At 60.7% G+C, this 15,646-nt stretch overlaps 2 protein-coding genes across 3 annotated transcripts; one reads left to right on the forward strand and one right to left on the reverse strand.

Moving 5' to 3' along the window:
• Window positions 1–3,329: 3,329 nt before the first annotated feature.
• On the reverse strand, window positions 3,330–7,234 carry Gpr142 (G protein-coupled receptor 142). The gene is made up of 3 exons (XM_078041750.1): window positions 7,098–7,234; window positions 6,178–6,336; window positions 3,330–5,403 (listed from the first exon to the last, which is right to left on the reverse strand). The coding sequence occupies exons 1-3, from the start codon at window positions 7,120–7,122 to the stop codon at window positions 4,532–4,534; spliced, it is 1,056 nt and encodes a 351-aa protein (XP_077897876.1). The 5' UTR covers window positions 7,123–7,234; the 3' UTR covers window positions 3,330–4,531.
• Window positions 7,235–9,893: 2,659 nt separating this feature from the next.
• On the forward strand, window positions 9,894–15,479 carry Btbd17 (BTB domain containing 17). Of its 2 annotated transcripts, none has more exons than XM_078041749.1 (3): window positions 9,894–10,145; window positions 12,601–12,877; window positions 14,185–15,479. In XM_078041749.1, exons 2-3 carry the CDS (start codon window positions 12,657–12,659, stop codon window positions 15,257–15,259), a joined length of 1,296 nt encoding a protein of 431 aa, XP_077897875.1. In that variant the 5' UTR covers window positions 9,894–10,145; window positions 12,601–12,656; the 3' UTR covers window positions 15,260–15,479. The 2 variants fall into 2 exon arrangements, with proteins under 2 accessions (XP_077897875.1, XP_005336032.3); XM_005335975.3 differs by lacking the exon at window positions 9,894–10,145 and adding an exon at window positions 11,124–11,320.
• The last annotated feature ends 167 nt before the right edge of the window (window positions 15,480–15,646 follow it).

The raw sequence follows: 15,646 nt of genomic DNA on the forward strand, positions 1-15,646 counted from the left end.
CCCACCCAGCTCTGCAGCATGCACCCCCGCCGCCCCGCCCTGCCTGCTGAATGTACCCGAGGACACTGGGAAAGAGCCACCCAGACCCCACGGCCCCTTCCAGCCGGCAGCGTGGGAAGAGCGTGGGCAGGAGGGAAAGGCACTAGGTCAGAGGAAGGCCCCTGCCCAGGCCCAGCCCTTCACGCCAGGCCGGGGTTTGGGGAGGAAGGAGACACACTGGGCCTCACCACGCCTCCTTCATTCCCCACCCCCAAGGCCCAGAAGGACTCAGAGAGGGCAGGTGGGCTCAGAGCCCGCAGCGGCCATCTCCAGAGAAAGCTGAGGGGAGGCCCCAGCTCACCCTCACAGGAAGGGGGGCCCACTTCTCCCCAGGGCAGGACTCAGGCTACGGGGCGGGTGTCCTGCAGCAGGGCACTGGGTCCCCCTCCCTGCCTCCCAGCAAGGCGGTGAGTTCGCCAGCCCCAGGTGCCCAGAGGCTCGGCAGCCCCCATTAGCTGGGGACGGGGCTTGAAGACCGGGAGGGCAAAATCCTCCTGCCCTGCTCTGTGGCCAGAGTAAGGACCTCAGCAGCTCTTGGGGCATCTCCAGGGACAACAGTGGCAGGCAGGGGACAGAGCCCGCTGGTCCACCTCTGCTTATGACTCACCCTGGGCTTTGGCGGTCTCCCTCCCTCCTCACCTTCCTGGCCCTTTCCCTCCATCCTGTCGGGGGTGGGGGGCCCACCGCCAAGGCGCAGACTCCTTGGAGGGCAGGATGCCCAAGCAGCTGCCCAGTACAGGGACCACTGGCCTGGGGTGGGGTGGGGGGTCCTGGTGGAACTGGACTGGAGGGGCAAGCTGACTAAACCCAGGTGGCAGAGCCTCCCCGGTGGGGAGGGCAGGCCAGCAGGATCTGAGGCCAGCAGGAGGGTCTGGCAAGACCCCGCAGATGGAGGGGCTGAGAGACGGTGATGAAAGGGCCCTTCATAACTTGCCTTGCACAGGAAACCACCAGAGTGGTGTAGGGAAACTGCAGGACCTGCAGCCCTCTGGGCTGGCCAAACCCAGCAATGGGGGACGTGGCTTCAGGTTGGAGATGGCCTGGGGAACAGCTGAGCCCTCCCACTCAGTGACCTCCCGCTGTGCATGGGGCCGCTGGCGGGGCAGCTGGTTTTAAAGTCCTCCTGCTCCTACCAATTGTCCAGCAGCCGGTCCTGCAGCGCCCCCTGCTGTCCGAGCCGCTGGAGATGGGCTCAGGACCCAGTGAGGGCTTGAGCCTCTCTCATTGAGGAGGGCAGGGCAGGCTGGGGTGGTGGCAAGATCTCCTCGACTCCCCATCCAAAGACTGTCCCAGGGGACATCCACAGCCTGGCTGACCAAGGGGCTCCGTGTCCCATATAGAAACTAGTTTTCTGGGGAACTCCTTCCCTGGGCCAGGGGTGCTGAAGAGACTTGGCAAGGCCTCTCCAGAAGCCTGTCTCCCTGTTCCGGTCATGCCCCTGCCGTGGGTAGGCCATTGCCTGGGTGCAGGCAAGAGGAAGAGAGACCTGAGCTGGAACCCTTGTCCTGTTCTGTCACAGGTGCCCTCCACATTGTTATGATGCAGCACGGGGCCCTCACCAGGTGCCGAGCAGATGCTCTCCAGCACTGTAAGCCAAATAAACCTCTGTTCTTTATAAATTTCCCAGTCTCCAGTATTTTGTTATAACAGCAGAAAACAGACTAATAGAGGCCCCAAAATAAAAAACTTTGGAAGGGGGTAGAGTAGTAGGGGGCCCTCAGGGGAAAAAGTGAGTTGGAGTTGAGAGGGGGAGAGGCTACACCCGAGGCTACACCCGGGGCAGGGGGAGTGACACATCATGTGTAAGCAGGCTGGGTATTTTGACGTTCATTCCAAGGAACAAAAGAAGTCTGCTCGGAGGAAGGCTGTGACAGTGGCCCAGGGGACTCTGTCATTATGGAATCCAGCCCAGAACGAGGAACACTGCTGGAGGTGGGAGCAACAAAGAGAACCCAGAAGTTCTGGAGAGCCTGAGAGTAAGTAAGAATGGTAGCGGGAAACGGGGGCTGGCAACCCAGCCGCGACTAAGCCCAGCTACTTGGAAGTCCAAGGCAGGAGGATCGCTGGAGCCCAGGAGTTCAAGGCCAGCTCCAGCAACATAGTAAGACCCTGTCTGTTAGAAAAACAGAGAGGTGGGGAGGAAGAAAGGAAGAAAAAAAAATACTCTCAGAGTGCAATTTAAGATCTGTATTAGCCTCTGGCATGTGACTAAGAAAAGAACCACTCTCAGATGCTTCAGTGAGGTCTTCCAAACCTTCCAGGGCTTTGAAGCACTCGTGAAGAAAGGAGTAATCATGCCTTCGAATCCCTGGACACCAACCAGGGAGAAGAGGAAGGCCAGGGACAGTCCATGGGAAGCGACGGGAAGGTCCCTTTCATCAAAGACTGGATACACAGGCAAAATTAACCATAGCGTTATGGATAGCGGGGGGGGGGGGGGATTCATATGTTAAAGGCCTAACTCTCGGTGACAGTATCTCAAAATGTGACAGTATTAGGTGATAGTCCCCCTGAGAGGTAGTTAAGTTAAAACGAAGCTATTAGGTTAGAGCTAATCCAGCATGTACTGGGGGTTGAACCCAGGGGTGCTTTACCACATCCCCGCATAGCCATATCCCTGGCCCTTTTTACTTGGAGACAGAGTCTCCCTAAGTTGCTTAGGGCCTTAGTAAGTTGCTGAGGCTGACCTTAAACTTGCAATCCTCCTGCCTCAGCTTCCCAAGCTGCTGGGGTTACAGGTGTGCACCACCTAACTCAGCTGACTGGTGTCCTTATAAGAAGAGGTTAGGACACACGGAGAGACACCAGGGGTCTGGGTGCACAGAGCAAAGACCCGATGAGGACACAGTGACAAGGCAGCTCACTGCAGGCAAGCCAAGGAGAACGGAGGAACCTGGCCCGTTCATACCTTCATCTTAGACTTCTGTCCCCCAGACCTGTGAGAAAATGCATTCGTATTGTTTAAGCCACCCAGTCTGTAGGACTTCGTTACAGCAGCCCGAGAAAGCTGACTCGCAGCTGGGCGCCCTGGTGCGCACCTGTAATCCCAGCTGCTGGGAGGCCAAGGCCAAAGGATCACAGTTCAAGACCAGCCTTGGCAACTTACCAAGATCCTGCCTCAAAATAAAAAGTGCTGGGGGGGTATCTCAGTGGTAGAATGTGACACCCAGCACCATGCACACTGACACACACACACACACACACACACACACACACACAGGAAGTGAACATGCATGGAGTCCAGAAAATAATTCTTCAAGCAAAATCAGCAAAAATCATATTTAGGCTTGGGAAGAATTGAGAGACATGTGACAGATGACCATCCCTAAATGCTAACAGAGGGATAATGATAGACTAGGTCAAGGTGGAGACAGGAACACAGCCACTGTGGCCGAGGCACCCCCACCCCAGAGGTCTTGCCTGTCTACCCAGCCCCTAGCAGCCTACCCTGCCGACTCCTACCCGTCTTCACGTGCCAGGACTGCACCAAGACCAGCGATGGTCTCACCAGTTGAGTCAGGTCACATTCTTGGGAATGACATCTTGGTTTTCAGAGCTTTTTGGAGCTGAGTACGGTGGCTAAGGGACTGGGCACCTGCCCACCTTGTTTCCGGGTGTGGCCCTAACTCCTTTTCTGGATGTCCCTGCTCTGGAGAGAAGCAGACAGGGAGGCGGGGAGCTGAGCATTCATTCTGCACCAGTCCTGGGCCCGGGGCACATCAGCTCTCTCTCCCGGGTCACCCGCTGAGGGCTGGGCGGGCTTGAGGCTGGGCCTGAACTTCCCGTTCAGGGGAAAGGTCAGCTCAGGCTGCCGGGGAAGCAGAAAGGGGCGCAGCTGAGCCGGCTAATGTGTTTACCCAAGGCTTGGGGCAGGTGGGAGTTCCATCTGCCACGCTCTCCCGCTCTCCCAGCTGCCTTCCCAGGCTCGCAGCTCAGAGGCCAGGCCAGGGCCAGGCAGAGCCCCCCCCCAGCCCACGAGGTCAGCCACCTCCTTCCTGCCTTTGCTGGAGGTAGGACCTTCCCATAGAGGAGTGGGCTTTGGGGAGGGGGCACCTCCAGCTAAGTGCCTCCTTCCTGAGCTCCGGGAGCCCAGGGTGGAGAGGCTACTCCTCTCTCCTCAATGGCAACAACAAAAACCTCAGCCCCAGAGCCTACTCTGGGCCCCGAGTCTGTTCCGGCTCCCAGCATGGAGTCATGCAGAATCAAAGCAGGGTGTTTGATACCTAGAGGCTGTGCCCCAGGGATGGCTGAGGTGGTCTGGGGGCATCCAGGATGCTTTAAGACCACCCCCTTCCAGTATGCGCTGGGGACTTCTTTCCCGAGTAGCTCCCCCTCCATTGCTCAGTCAGGTTGGAAAGGCCTGGAATCCTGCGGATTGTCTTCCTTCTCAAACCCGGTGTTGGCAAGGGGGGGGGCGTGAGAATCTCAGTTCAGGAAACTTGGGAGGCCGGCCCCAGGAAGGGGACAGGCCGGAGACGACTCACACCTTCCTCTACAACCCCGCCCCTTTGGGGAGTTCTGGGGGCCTGAGCACAGGCTCCCCCACCATGCCCTCTGGCTGTGACCCCAGGGTGCAGGGCAGGTGGGCATCATGGATGACCTGCTGGACAGTGGCCCGGAAAGTCTTGCTGACAAAGCAGTAGAGGCCAAAGTTGACTGCTGTGTTGAGCATGGCCACCATGTTGGCCACATCCAGGGCCAGGTGGACCCTCCAGTCCCGGTGGACGGGGGCCACATACAGGTGGTAGAGCATGACGAAGATCCGGGGTGCCCACAGGAGGGCAAAGAGCAAGGTGACCCCCAGGAGGATGGCTGTGCTCTTGCCCACCCAGGGCTGCAGCCCGCTCCGTCCCCTCTTCCGCAGCTGGAGGACGATGGCTGAGTTGCTGACCAGGAAAACGCTGCAGGGGATGAAGAAGACGATGAGGCAGTGGGCCCACTTGAGGACCTCGTCCAGCGTGCCGGGGGGGCCCGTGTCCCTCCACACATCCAGCCACCAGTAGAAGGGGATGCCAGTCAGCAGGGCGGCGCTGAGGACAGCAGCAATAGCCCTGCGGGTCCTGCCTGGGGACGAGGTGGCCCGATGGCGCAGGGGGTGGCACAGGGCGTTGTAGCGGTCAACGGTCAGCAGGACAGTGACCCAGACCGAGGCGTGGTTGGCGGCAAACTCCAGGACGTTAGCCATGCGCACTACAGCCTGGGGCACCTGGCGGGCCAGGAGCGCGCCCTGCAGGAGGAAGCCCACCAAGACGATGACCACCTGGGTGGTGATGTCGGAGCCCGTGAGCGCCAGGAGGTAGTAGTAGGAGGGCTTCCTGGTCTTGGCGGCGAGGCGGGCTAGGGCCACTGAGGTCAGGAGGTTGGCTGATGGCGGGCGAGGTCGCGGAACGCAAGGTCACGGAGACAGGGGCCGGCCGGGGTAGAGGGGAAGGAAGTCAGAGTCTGTTCCCCGAGGGTTTCACCACCCCTCCCCACCTGCCACGGCTGCAGCCGGTTCTGGCTTCTCGTGGCTTTCTAGATCCTTCCCCAAACCCACTTTGCCAGCCAGGGATGTAGCTCCATGGAAGAGCTCCCGCCTAGCATGCCCCCCGCGGTCCCGGGTCCCAGCCCCAGCACTGAAAAATCACAACAAAAACCGCACTTTGTCAGCCCTTCCCTGTCCTTCCACACCCCTGGCCACGGACCACCTGGGTCACACGTGGGTGAACACCCAGGCAGGTGGTCACCTGTGGTCCTGCGGAATTCCCCCCGCCACGTCCTTCTCAGGGATTCTGTGTCCTCGGGGGCAGAGGCGTCCCCAGACAAGGTGTGGTTAATTTACCAGGCTTGGGGTATCCCCCAGGCAAGACCACCTGCCCTGTGCTCTGTGCAGCCCCCACCCCAGGCACACACTGCCTCTAGGAAAGGGTGCAGTCCCTGGGAGAGGGTCAGCTTTGCGCATGCGGAGTCCCTGCCCCTCCCTTTCCCTCCCTTGTATGCCTTGCTCCCAGGTGACCCAGAACACCCCCCACCAAGGCAAGAGGAGACCCGTGGTCCATGACCCTGGGTCTCAGGGGCCAGCACAGAGGACTGGCTCCCGCTGAAGGAGGACCCCGATTTCTGGCCATGTCTAAGACCCCAGCCCCAGGCCCCACTCACCAGGCAGCCCCAAGCTCAGCAGAACACTGTAGTAGATGACAGGAATGACACCAACCACGCACGGTGACTTCTCTGGGATCTCTGGCCAGTGGCCTTCCCACTCCTGGCCCGGCCCACTACCATTGGGTGTGGGCAGCAGGGTTGCTCTCGGCTGGCCTGCTAGGGAGGGTGGAAGGGCAGGGTCAGAGCATTTGTTCCCGTTCCAACTTGGGCCACCAGCAGCCCAAGCCCAACTCAGGTCTTTCTGTTCAGCCCTGCGTCTCTATTGCCACGAACATTCCACCCCTGCCCTGTCCCACCTCCACACTGGCCCTGATCCCTACTGATGGGAAGAAGTCTTGGCAGCGGGGACTGCGGGGTGCTGTCGGGGACCTTCATCCTCCAGAGCTGGGAGGCAGATGGAGCGTCAGGATCACTGAGCACACTGTGGACGCACAGGGTCTGGGGCAGGTGGAGCAGCTGCACCTTAATCAGCAGGCTGAGTGGCTGGCCCTGGTGGCACCCAGCAGCTGCACAGCTCACTCAACAGCTGCCCCCTCTCCAGGAGAGACTGTTACTAGGCTCCCCTCTTTCCTAAGCCAAAGAGCGACGCTCTTCCCAGGTCGGCAGCACCGAAGCTGGAGCGGCTCTGGTAGACAGATGGGGAAACTGAGTCCCCAGGGGTAAGGTGACCAAGTTGGCCTGAAGTCAGTGTGGAATGAGGACCCTCCACCTGCTCTGGCCCCTAGTCCCCTCAAACCACATTTTAAGTCTCTTTAGGTTTTAATGTCCAGTCTCTCATTTCCTGCTGAAGACGGTGGGGGATCCCCCAGCTAAACCTCGTTTCCCCCCTCACTGCCCACTCATATGAGCTTCCACTGCCCCACCCCAGCCTCAGGGTCCCTCACCTGCCCTCCGCCGTCCACCCCTCAACCATGTACCTGTCTCTGGTTCCTCAAGTCCCATGCTCCCGGATCCCAGCCCCCAGGTCACCAGGGGCTTTTCCTGGGGAGTCTCCACAGCTCCCTGCCCGCATCACCAGCTGTCCCCTTCAGCCCAGCTCTCCAGCAGTGTTGGCCCCAGGGTTCCTCCAGCTCTTCCAGGGGCTGGAGCCTGTCAGCTTGCGGAGTGGGGGTGGCGGGAGGAGGGAGGAGGGAGGAGGGAGGAGGAGGCAGGGGTGGGGCGAAGCCCAGGGCAGCTTAGTGGATCCCACGGGAGGGAGCACGGCAGGGTCTCCCGCAGTGCACAGGCAGGGAAGGGAGCCCGCTGGGTGGGGGGTAAAGAGGGCAAGCCTGGCACCCGAATGGGGTATGGATCATCTAGGAAAGGAAAGGAATCTGCAGGGAGGAGGATCTGGTCCTGGACTGGCTGCCTCGTGCTCCAGGGCAGACTGGCCCGCTTACGTGGGCGGCCCCACCCAGGAGGTGAGGACTGTGGGGGAGGTGAAGGACCCAGGCCACGGAAAGGCCCTTGTGGGCAGCCAGGGGAGCACTCCTGCTGAGGAGCTGGGGAGCAGTGCCGGGTGGGGGTGGCAGAGCTCAGATCCCCTGAGAGTCCCAGGGACCAAGTTCATGGGGGTCAGACGGCAGCGTGAGCAGAGGCTGGGCTGGGGTGCAGGATGCCCCAGGGGCCGAGAGGGAGGGAGGGAGGACAGGAAGCCGTGTGCAGGGGTGGCCGCCCTGGGAGAAGCCTGGCCAGGCTGCCGGCGGTGCTGGGAAACCAGGGACGGTGGCCCTGCAGGCTACCGTCTTCCTGCCCTGGTGGAATGGAGACTATCAGGAAACAGCAGCCAGCGCTGGTGACTCTACATCTGCAAGCTCCCTCACCTGGGAAAGGGTGACCAGGGCAGCCCACTATGGACACCAGGACACGGCATCCAGGGAACTCCAGGGGGGCAGAGCGGAGACCCAGCCTCATCCCTTTTCACATCCAGGGAATGTTGGGGCATCCCCCGGCTCCTAAGTCAGATCCCGCGTCTCTGGGCTACAGCCAACCTAACCCTGACCCCAACGCCCACCCTGGTGCTCACAGCCCAGGCCTTGCTGCCTCCTGGTGGCTACACCCTGGTCCTGCAAGTCTCAGAGACCCAGCTGGCTTGGGCCAGGCTTGCTGGCTGGCTGAGGCCAGGTCCAGGGGGGGCAGTGTTGGAACCCCAGCCCCAGAAAGGACAAGTAGGACAGACAGCTCCTCCCGTCCACCACCTCCCTGCCCATGAGGCCACGAGTGAGTAGAGGCACTGACCCTGTTTCAAGGAGTGGGAAAGACCAACCCAGTTGGAGGGCAAGGAGGTTACCGGATTTACCCAAGAAGAGACTGAGGCTCAGAGAAGTTAAGCAACAGGTCAGGATCACAGAGCTGGCACACAGTAGCAGCAGGATTTGAACTTGGGTTTGTTCTTCCCTCTGCCTTCTCCAGGGCTATTTGCTTTTTCCTGCTCACACAACCGTCTTGGGAAATGAGAGACCATGTAGACTCAAGCTTCATGGAGGAGGCCAGCACGGATCAGAGGACAGTGCTCGGAGCCGGAGGACACCCTCTTGGGGAACAGCTTCCAACAGCTTGGGAGTTACTTCAGGGAAAGGTTCCTCCCGGTAGATCTCTGGAGGGCGCCCCTGGATACATGGGGCCTGGAGTCCCTCTTTCCAAGCGAAGCATCCAACTCGCTCCTGGAACCCTAACCCAGGACAGGGACATTACAGATGTAAGGGAGGCTGTGGGACAGGGCAGGGCTTCATGTGGGCCCCGTCACCCCCTGTGCAGACCCAGAACGCCTCCTCCTGTCCCAGGCTTATGAACATTTCCAGTTGTTTCTATGGCACTGGAGACACCTTGTCCAAGGGGGACCCTTTCATCAGGACTGAAATACCACCTAGAAAAGAAGGTATGGGTTTGTGCAAAGCCAAGCCAAGCAGAACTTGGTGACACTTGAATCCTGGGTCTACTAGCTCCTGCTGAATTCAGATGAGTCACTTAGGTTAGACAAGACAAGAAGACACACTAGTCTCAGGGAACTTTATTTTTTTTCTGCTTTTTGGTACTGGGGGTTGAACCCAGGGGTGCTTTACCACCAAGCTACATCCCCAGCCCTTTTTATTTTTTATTTTTAGGCAGGGTCTCACTAAGTTGCAGAGAGTCTCCCTAAGGAGCTGAGGCTGGCTTTGGAACTTGCAATCCTCCTGCCTCAGCCTCCTGAGTCACTGGTATTAGAGATGTGGGCCACCACGCCTGGTTCCCCTTCACACTTAAAATGCCACCCATCTACCTCAAATAGCTAGGTAGGTTTTAGCTTGTGCATAGTGATCATCTGGGGTATTTAGTCCAGGCTTGCTCCTGGGAATTTCTCTCTCACCAGAAATTCCAGAGCAGGTAAGCTACTCCTCAAGAGTGACTGGCAGCTGGTGTTCAGAGATGTGTCTCCTGAGGGACTGTTTGCTGGGCGTTGGGGTCTCTGATCAGCTGCGCTCCCATTGGCAAGTGCTATGTGCAGAAGCTGGGGTGCCTCTGGGGCCTGAGCTGCCCTGATGCACAGAGGCTCTGACTCGCTGGGTTGAGCCAGGACCTGGTGCAGCCCACAGGAAGGGCAGGCGGGCAGCCAGTGGGCAAGGGATGGTGGATCTGGAGGAGGGGGTCAGGCGTGAGAGTGGGGGCAGCTGGGAGGGGTTTCCGCTGAGCAGGACAGCTCTGCCTCTGCCAACCCGGATGAAGCTGGTGCCAGACCCAATTCTTGCTTTCTTTGTGGCTCCAGAGAGGGAGGGAGTGGGCTGTTGGGTCTCTGTGCACCGGCGGGGGCAGAAATCAATGCATCAAGCAGAGCCCTGGGATCCAGAGAGCATGGGCAGGGACGCTCCAGCCCGTCCTTAATCCAGGACCCGGCCTCGCCTCAGAGGAACTCGGTGGGATTTCCTGGGAGCCCCCCACTTCTGTTCATCAACCTCAGTGAAGTCCCTCCCTGGAGGAGCTGGGGCAGGTCCTGCTCCCTCCATGCAAAGGTGAGGCATGGCTAGCGCCGCCCGCACTCGCTCACTGGCTCTGACGGCCCCTCTCCATTGCCTCTTTCTAGAAGAGCATCCCCTGCACTTCCTTGCTCTCCGCCTCAGTTTCCCTGCGGTGGCCTGGGGCGCTGCGTGTCTCCTTGGAATGTGGGGAAGGGAGACATTGCAGCAGCTGGAAACTAGAAACTGGTGGAAGAAGGCTTCAAGAAGGAATCCTGAGAGCGGGCTGCGTGGGGAGGAGGACTGAAGAAAGAAAGAAGAGGGGTGGACGGGCGCCCACCCTGGGAGGGGCCCAGCCCTGCACTGGGCAGGGGTGCTCCTCAGGCGCTATAGCACGGAGGAGGGTGTGTGGCTCTATGCCAGCCCTGCCACCAGGGCTCACTGTGACCCTGGTGTGGGGGGGTGGACACTGTCCCAAGGGAGGATCTCTCCTATAGGCCCACTCCAGAGCAAGCCAGCAACTTTTTCCAACAAAGAACAAGAGAATGATCTCAGTTACCCCAGGGACCCCTCCTAGAGAGTCTCGTCCTTCTCTCTGGAGAGCCAGCCCACCCCAGGTGGGAGCAGGGGATGGGAGCCTTAGCCACCTCTTCTCCAGCCTTCCCTTTGCTGTCTGCTGGTCATGGTGCCTCAGTGTGTGCTACCAAGTGTGCCCTGTGCCAGGGTGGAGGCTGGGCCTGGGAGTTGGGACAGGGGCTGGGGACCCTGGGGCTGGTGGCTGCCCGTGGTCTCGGAGCTCTTCGCTGGCCCTTCAGGAGGCCTAAAACTTTCTGGGAGAAGAAGGGCCAGCCTGGCCGGGTCATGAGGAGAAGTGGGGGAGGGGGGTCCGGATCTGTTCCCCTTGGGGGCCCAGGGCAGCACAATAGTCCCTGTGGCTGCCACTCTCTGGCTTAAGTGGTTGCCTGGGCAACAGCAGGGGCCAGTTTCCACCAATCCATGGCAGAAGCTGGGTGGGGGGAGGGAGGCCAGGCAGAAAGGGGGGTGTTGTGTCCCCGTGCTGGTTCCTATATAAGGAGGAGGGATGCAATTGATCAGAGTGGCTTGGACTTCGGTGTCCCTCCAGTGGAACCAGGGGCGGAGCACAGAAATGTTTAGGATAGGCCACTGCCAGTCTGGGTCCTGGGGCAGCTTCTGGACCATGCTGACCTTGGTGGGCCTGGCCACTCATGCAGGTGAGGGGGCAGTGGGTGGGTGGGTGTGGGCCAGGGTGCAGGGGCAGGCCCTTCTGGCCCTAACTGCTAGCAGCTGCCCAGGAGTGGGGGGTGTCTGGCCATTCAGGATGGACTGGACAGGGTCCGCAGATGTCTCCCAGGAGGCAGAAGGGCAGCCAGCCTTAGAGAGAAGGGGCTGGGCAGCAGGCAGGGGTCTTAAGGACAAAAAGACCCTCCCTTGTTCATTGTCCCAGGCAGCTGGGCCTGGGCAGAGGCTGAATGGGGACGCCATTAGCATTCCGGCCCCTCAGAGTGACAGCTGGGGAGGCGGGGCTGGGAAATGCACGCCCACTTCTCTCCCTGGCTCTCTCGGGGCCTCTCACACAGAGATGCTCCAGTCTGGGTGAGCCTTCTCCCCACGAGTGCCCGGGCACCACAGCCCGGGTGTGCGTGTGCCTGGGCCATCTGCTGCTGCCAGTCACCCTCCTGGCTCCTTCTGCCAGCCTCCTTGTGCTGCTCTCAGCTGGGGGAGGCTGCCAGCAGCGTCCCTGTCAATGGGCGCTCTGTAGCTGAGTGCAGGTCTCCATCCCAGGGGCCAGCCTGGAGGGGGTGCCGGCCTCGACACCAGTGACTCACAGGGCCCTGCCCAGATCCATCCAGCCCCTGGGACTTCCTCCTGTCCCCCCTCTGCCTCACAGATCAGAACTCCAGGGCAGGGCTGGGCCAAAACGCTTTCCCTCCTGGCTGGCTGCAGGGGCTCTGGCTCGACCCCTCCTCCCACTCACCGGCCCCTGCACTCCCGGCACCACGGGAGTCGGCTCCTTTTATCCACTGCCGCAGTCCAAGCTCTTGGGAGAGTGCCTGGCACATAATACGTGCTCGATATTTGCCAGTATATGTGCCCCTCTGACGACTCCTCGGAGGGGCAGGGTGGACAACTGCTCAGAGACAGGAAGCGTAGGAGCCAAGTTTCTTCAACCCTCTCCTGGGGGGCCTGGCATCATGGACACCAGCTCATGGAGATCACAGAGGGTCCCTACTGCTCCCTGCCTAGAACCCGCCCCACTTAAAAGAGCATCCCTCAGGTCTGCGTCCGTAAGACCTGCCCACCTAGACTGCTGCGCGTACCCACATGCACCCGCTCTTCTCATGGGCACCTCAGGTGTGTCCACACAGCCCCCCAGGCCCTCCTGCCCTCCAACACCCATGCATGCGTGTCTCCAGCTGGCCCTCTGCACCCCTGGCTCGAGGCCCTGGGTGCGGGTGCCTTCTCAGGCCGTGCCCTGTCCCTTCTGCTGCAGCCCAGAGATCCGATGTGGGCGGGGAGGCAGCGGGCACCTCCATCAACCACTCCCAGATGCTGCTCCACCGCCTGCAGGAGCTGCTGCACCAGGGCAACGCCAGCGACGTGGTTCTGCGCGTGCAGGCCGCGGGCACCAACGAGGTCCGCGTCTTCCACGCCCACCGCCTGCTGCTGGGGCTGCACAGCGAGCTGTTCAGGGAGCTGCTGAGCAACCAGAGCGAGGCCGTGCTGCGGGAGCCCCGGGACTGCGCCGCCGTCTTCGACAAGTTCATCAGGTGGGGCAGGAGGGATGGGCCTTCATCTCTTCCCAGCCCTGGCTCCTCCACCCACAGGGCCACGGGGGGCCCAGGCCCTCAGAGGTCATTTCGCCCATTGCCTGATGTCATCAGGACAGCAAGTTGCCACCTTTGGCCCCTTCTCCCGCTCCCTCTCCCACACAGCACTGTGGTGCCTGGCCTTCCCCACTTCCCCTGTGGCTCTGCTCGGTTTGCTATCACTGCCTGCCCCTGGCAACCCTGAGGAGCTGTTTCCTAACCTGGCCAGGAGAGCTTTTAGAGACCACAGATTCCTAGCCAGGCGCCGTGGCACACACCTAAAATCCCAGAAGCTTAGGAGGTTGCGGCAGGAGCATCAGGAGTTGAAAGCCAGCCTCAGCAACAGGAAGGGAGGCGCTAAGCAACTCAGTGAGACCTGTTTCTAATACAAAAAAGGGCCCTGAGTTCAATCCACAGTACCAAAATCAAAACACAAAAACCCCACAGATTCCCGAGCCTGCACAGTCAATTTCAGGTCTGCTGGTTGGGACAAGCAATCTGCTTAGTGTTGGCTCTACTCAGGTTTGGAACCATGGTGCTAGGGAGCAGAAAGGTTAACCAGCTCCCTGCTTCCTGCCAGTGTGCTGCACAGGGGAAACCATTCACACTGTGGTCTAAGGAAGTATTCCAGTTCTAATGGCTTAGACAAGACAGCTGCAGGATTCTGGACATCACTTCCAAGTTCCAGGAAGGGGGATAAAACGGAAGGGCTCCTATAGAGCCAAGTGTGTCCCAGTGAGCAGGGGCACAGTGGCAGGAAGGATGAGCAGGTGGACAGTGGCAGACTGAGAAGAAAAGGTAGGGGGCCAGGAAGGAAGCTGTGTTGACTGCCCACTTAGTATCAAGATCCTTCAGTCCACCCCTCCCTTGACTCCATAACCCTAAGGGGTGCATACTGTTCCCCCTTTCCTAGATGATTCCAAAGTTCATGGAAGTTAAACAATTTGCCCAGTCTCATGGCAAGGAGGTGGTAGGACACGGCCCTGAACTCAGACTACAAACTCCTCAGCGGCAGGAACCTCTCTGCATTTGTTGTAGCCACAGTTAGGCCCCTAGTACATGCTCAACGAACACACGGGATTTCCACCTCACCACCAGAAACCGAGAGAAGAGGCTGTCAAGTGGGAACAGTGTGGAAAGGTCCTTAAGAGGGAAGTGTCAGGGCCCATTCCCCTCGGACTGCGCCCCTGACCACAAAGCTCTCCATCAGAGTTGGGGTTGGAGTGACCTCGTTCTGACTCGGCCCCACCTCTGGACCTCTCCGGCAGGTACCTATATTGCGGAGAGCTGACGATACTGCTTGCTCAGGCCATTCCACTGCATAAGCTGGCCACCAAGTACCGGGTGGCCTCCCTACAGCGAGGCGTGGCCGACTACATGCGCGCACACCTGGCAGGAGGCGCAGGCCCTGCGGTGGGCTGGTACCACTACGCAGTGAGCACGGGGGACGAGGCCCTGCGTGAGAGCTGCCTGCAGTTCCTGGCCTGGAACCTGTCTGCCGTGGTGGGCAGCGCTGAGTGGAGCTCTGTGAGCCCCGAGCTGCTGGCGCAGCTGCTGCAGCGCTCGGACCTGGTGCTGCAGGACGAACTGGAGCTGTTCCACGCGCTGGAGGTGTGGCTGGGCCGCGCGCGGCCGCCCCCCGCGGTGGCAGAGCGGGCGCTGCGCGCCATCCGATACCCCATGATCCCGCCGGCGCAGCTGTTCCAGCTGCAGGCGCGCTCAGCGGTCCTGGCGCGGCACGGCCTGGCGGTGGCGGACCTCCTGCTGCAGGCCTACCAGTTCCACGCCGCCTCGCCGCTGCACTACGCCAAGTTCTTCGACGTCAACGGTAGCGCCTTCCTGCCCCGCAACTACCTCGCGCCCGCCTGGGGCGCCCCGTGGGTCATCAATAACCCGGCCCGCGACGACCGCAGCACCAGCTTCCAGACACAGCTGGGCCCGAGCGGCCACGACGCCGGCCGCCGGATCACGTGGAACGTGCTCTTTTCCCCGCGCTGGCTGCCCGTCAGCTTGCGGCCGGTCTACGCGGACGCTGCGGGTACCGCGCTGCCCGCGGCGCGCCCAGAGGACGGCCGGCCAAGGCTGGTGGTTACGCCGGCCAGCAGCGGCGGCGACGCTGCGGGAGTGAGCTTCCAAAAGACGGTGCTGGTGGGGGCGCGCCAGCAGGGCCGCCTGCTGGTGCGCCACGCCTACAGCTTCCACCAGAGCAGCGAGGAGGCGGGAGACTTCCTGGCGCACGCGGATCTGCAGCGGCGCAACTCCGAGTACTTGGTGGAGAACGCCCTGCATCTGCACCTCATCGTCAAGCCTGTGTACCACACCCTCATCCGGACCCCCAAGTAGCCCCCGGATTGGGAAATAAAAGTCTTGCCTAGAGGGCACCAGGGTCTGGGAGGGACAAGGCCCGTGTAGAGATGACTGCCAGCCTGGGCCCTGGGTGATCAGGCACCGGCGACGCTGGGCTGGATGGAGACCAGGTGAGCAGTGGTAGACCAGATGTCCGGCTTCAGGAGCTGATTTCACATGTAGGCAGTGCTTGGCCCTGAATAAATGGATGCCCAGAGAGGTGAAGGGATGATTGAACCACTCACCCCTGGGTAAAAGCCACCCAGGGATAGTCGCAAGCCTGGGGATTCCCCTGCCCTTCATTGAGTTTCTCTCTGAGCTCCCCCCCTCTCCCATGGAACAGGTCAGAAAAGAGCATTCAAATGCTCAGGGCCACCAGCCAGC

This window comes from Ictidomys tridecemlineatus, chromosome 3, assembly GCF_052094955.1.
Source record: "Ictidomys tridecemlineatus isolate mIctTri1 chromosome 3, mIctTri1.hap1, whole genome shotgun sequence".
NCBI lineage: Eukaryota > Metazoa > Chordata > Mammalia > Rodentia > Sciuridae > Ictidomys > Ictidomys tridecemlineatus.

Excerpts from the sequence above, each read along its gene's own strand:
- Btbd17 (XM_005335975.3), top strand. The coding sequence starts at position 11,170 with ATGCAATTGATCAGAGTGGCTTGGACTTCGGTGTCCCTCCAGTGGAAC. Across the intron at positions 11,321-12,600 it reads GGGCCTGGCCACTCATGCAG|CCCAGAGATCCGATGTGGGC; the intron begins GTGAGGGGGCAG and ends CTTCTGCTGCAG. Across the intron at positions 12,878-14,184 it reads GTCTTCGACAAGTTCATCAG|GTACCTATATTGCGGAGAGC; the intron begins GTGGGGCAGGAG and ends CCTCTCCGGCAG.
- Gpr142 (XM_078041750.1), bottom strand. The coding sequence starts at position 7,122 with ATGGGACTTGAGGAACCAGAGACAG. Across the intron at positions 6,337-7,097 it reads ACTTGAGGAACCAGAGACAG|CAGGCCAGCCGAGAGCAACC; the intron begins GTACATGGTTGA and ends CACCCTCCCTAG. Across the intron at positions 5,404-6,177 it reads GCTGAGCTTGGGGCTGCCTG|CCAACCTCCTGACCTCAGTG; the intron begins GTGAGTGGGGCC and ends GCCCGCCATCAG.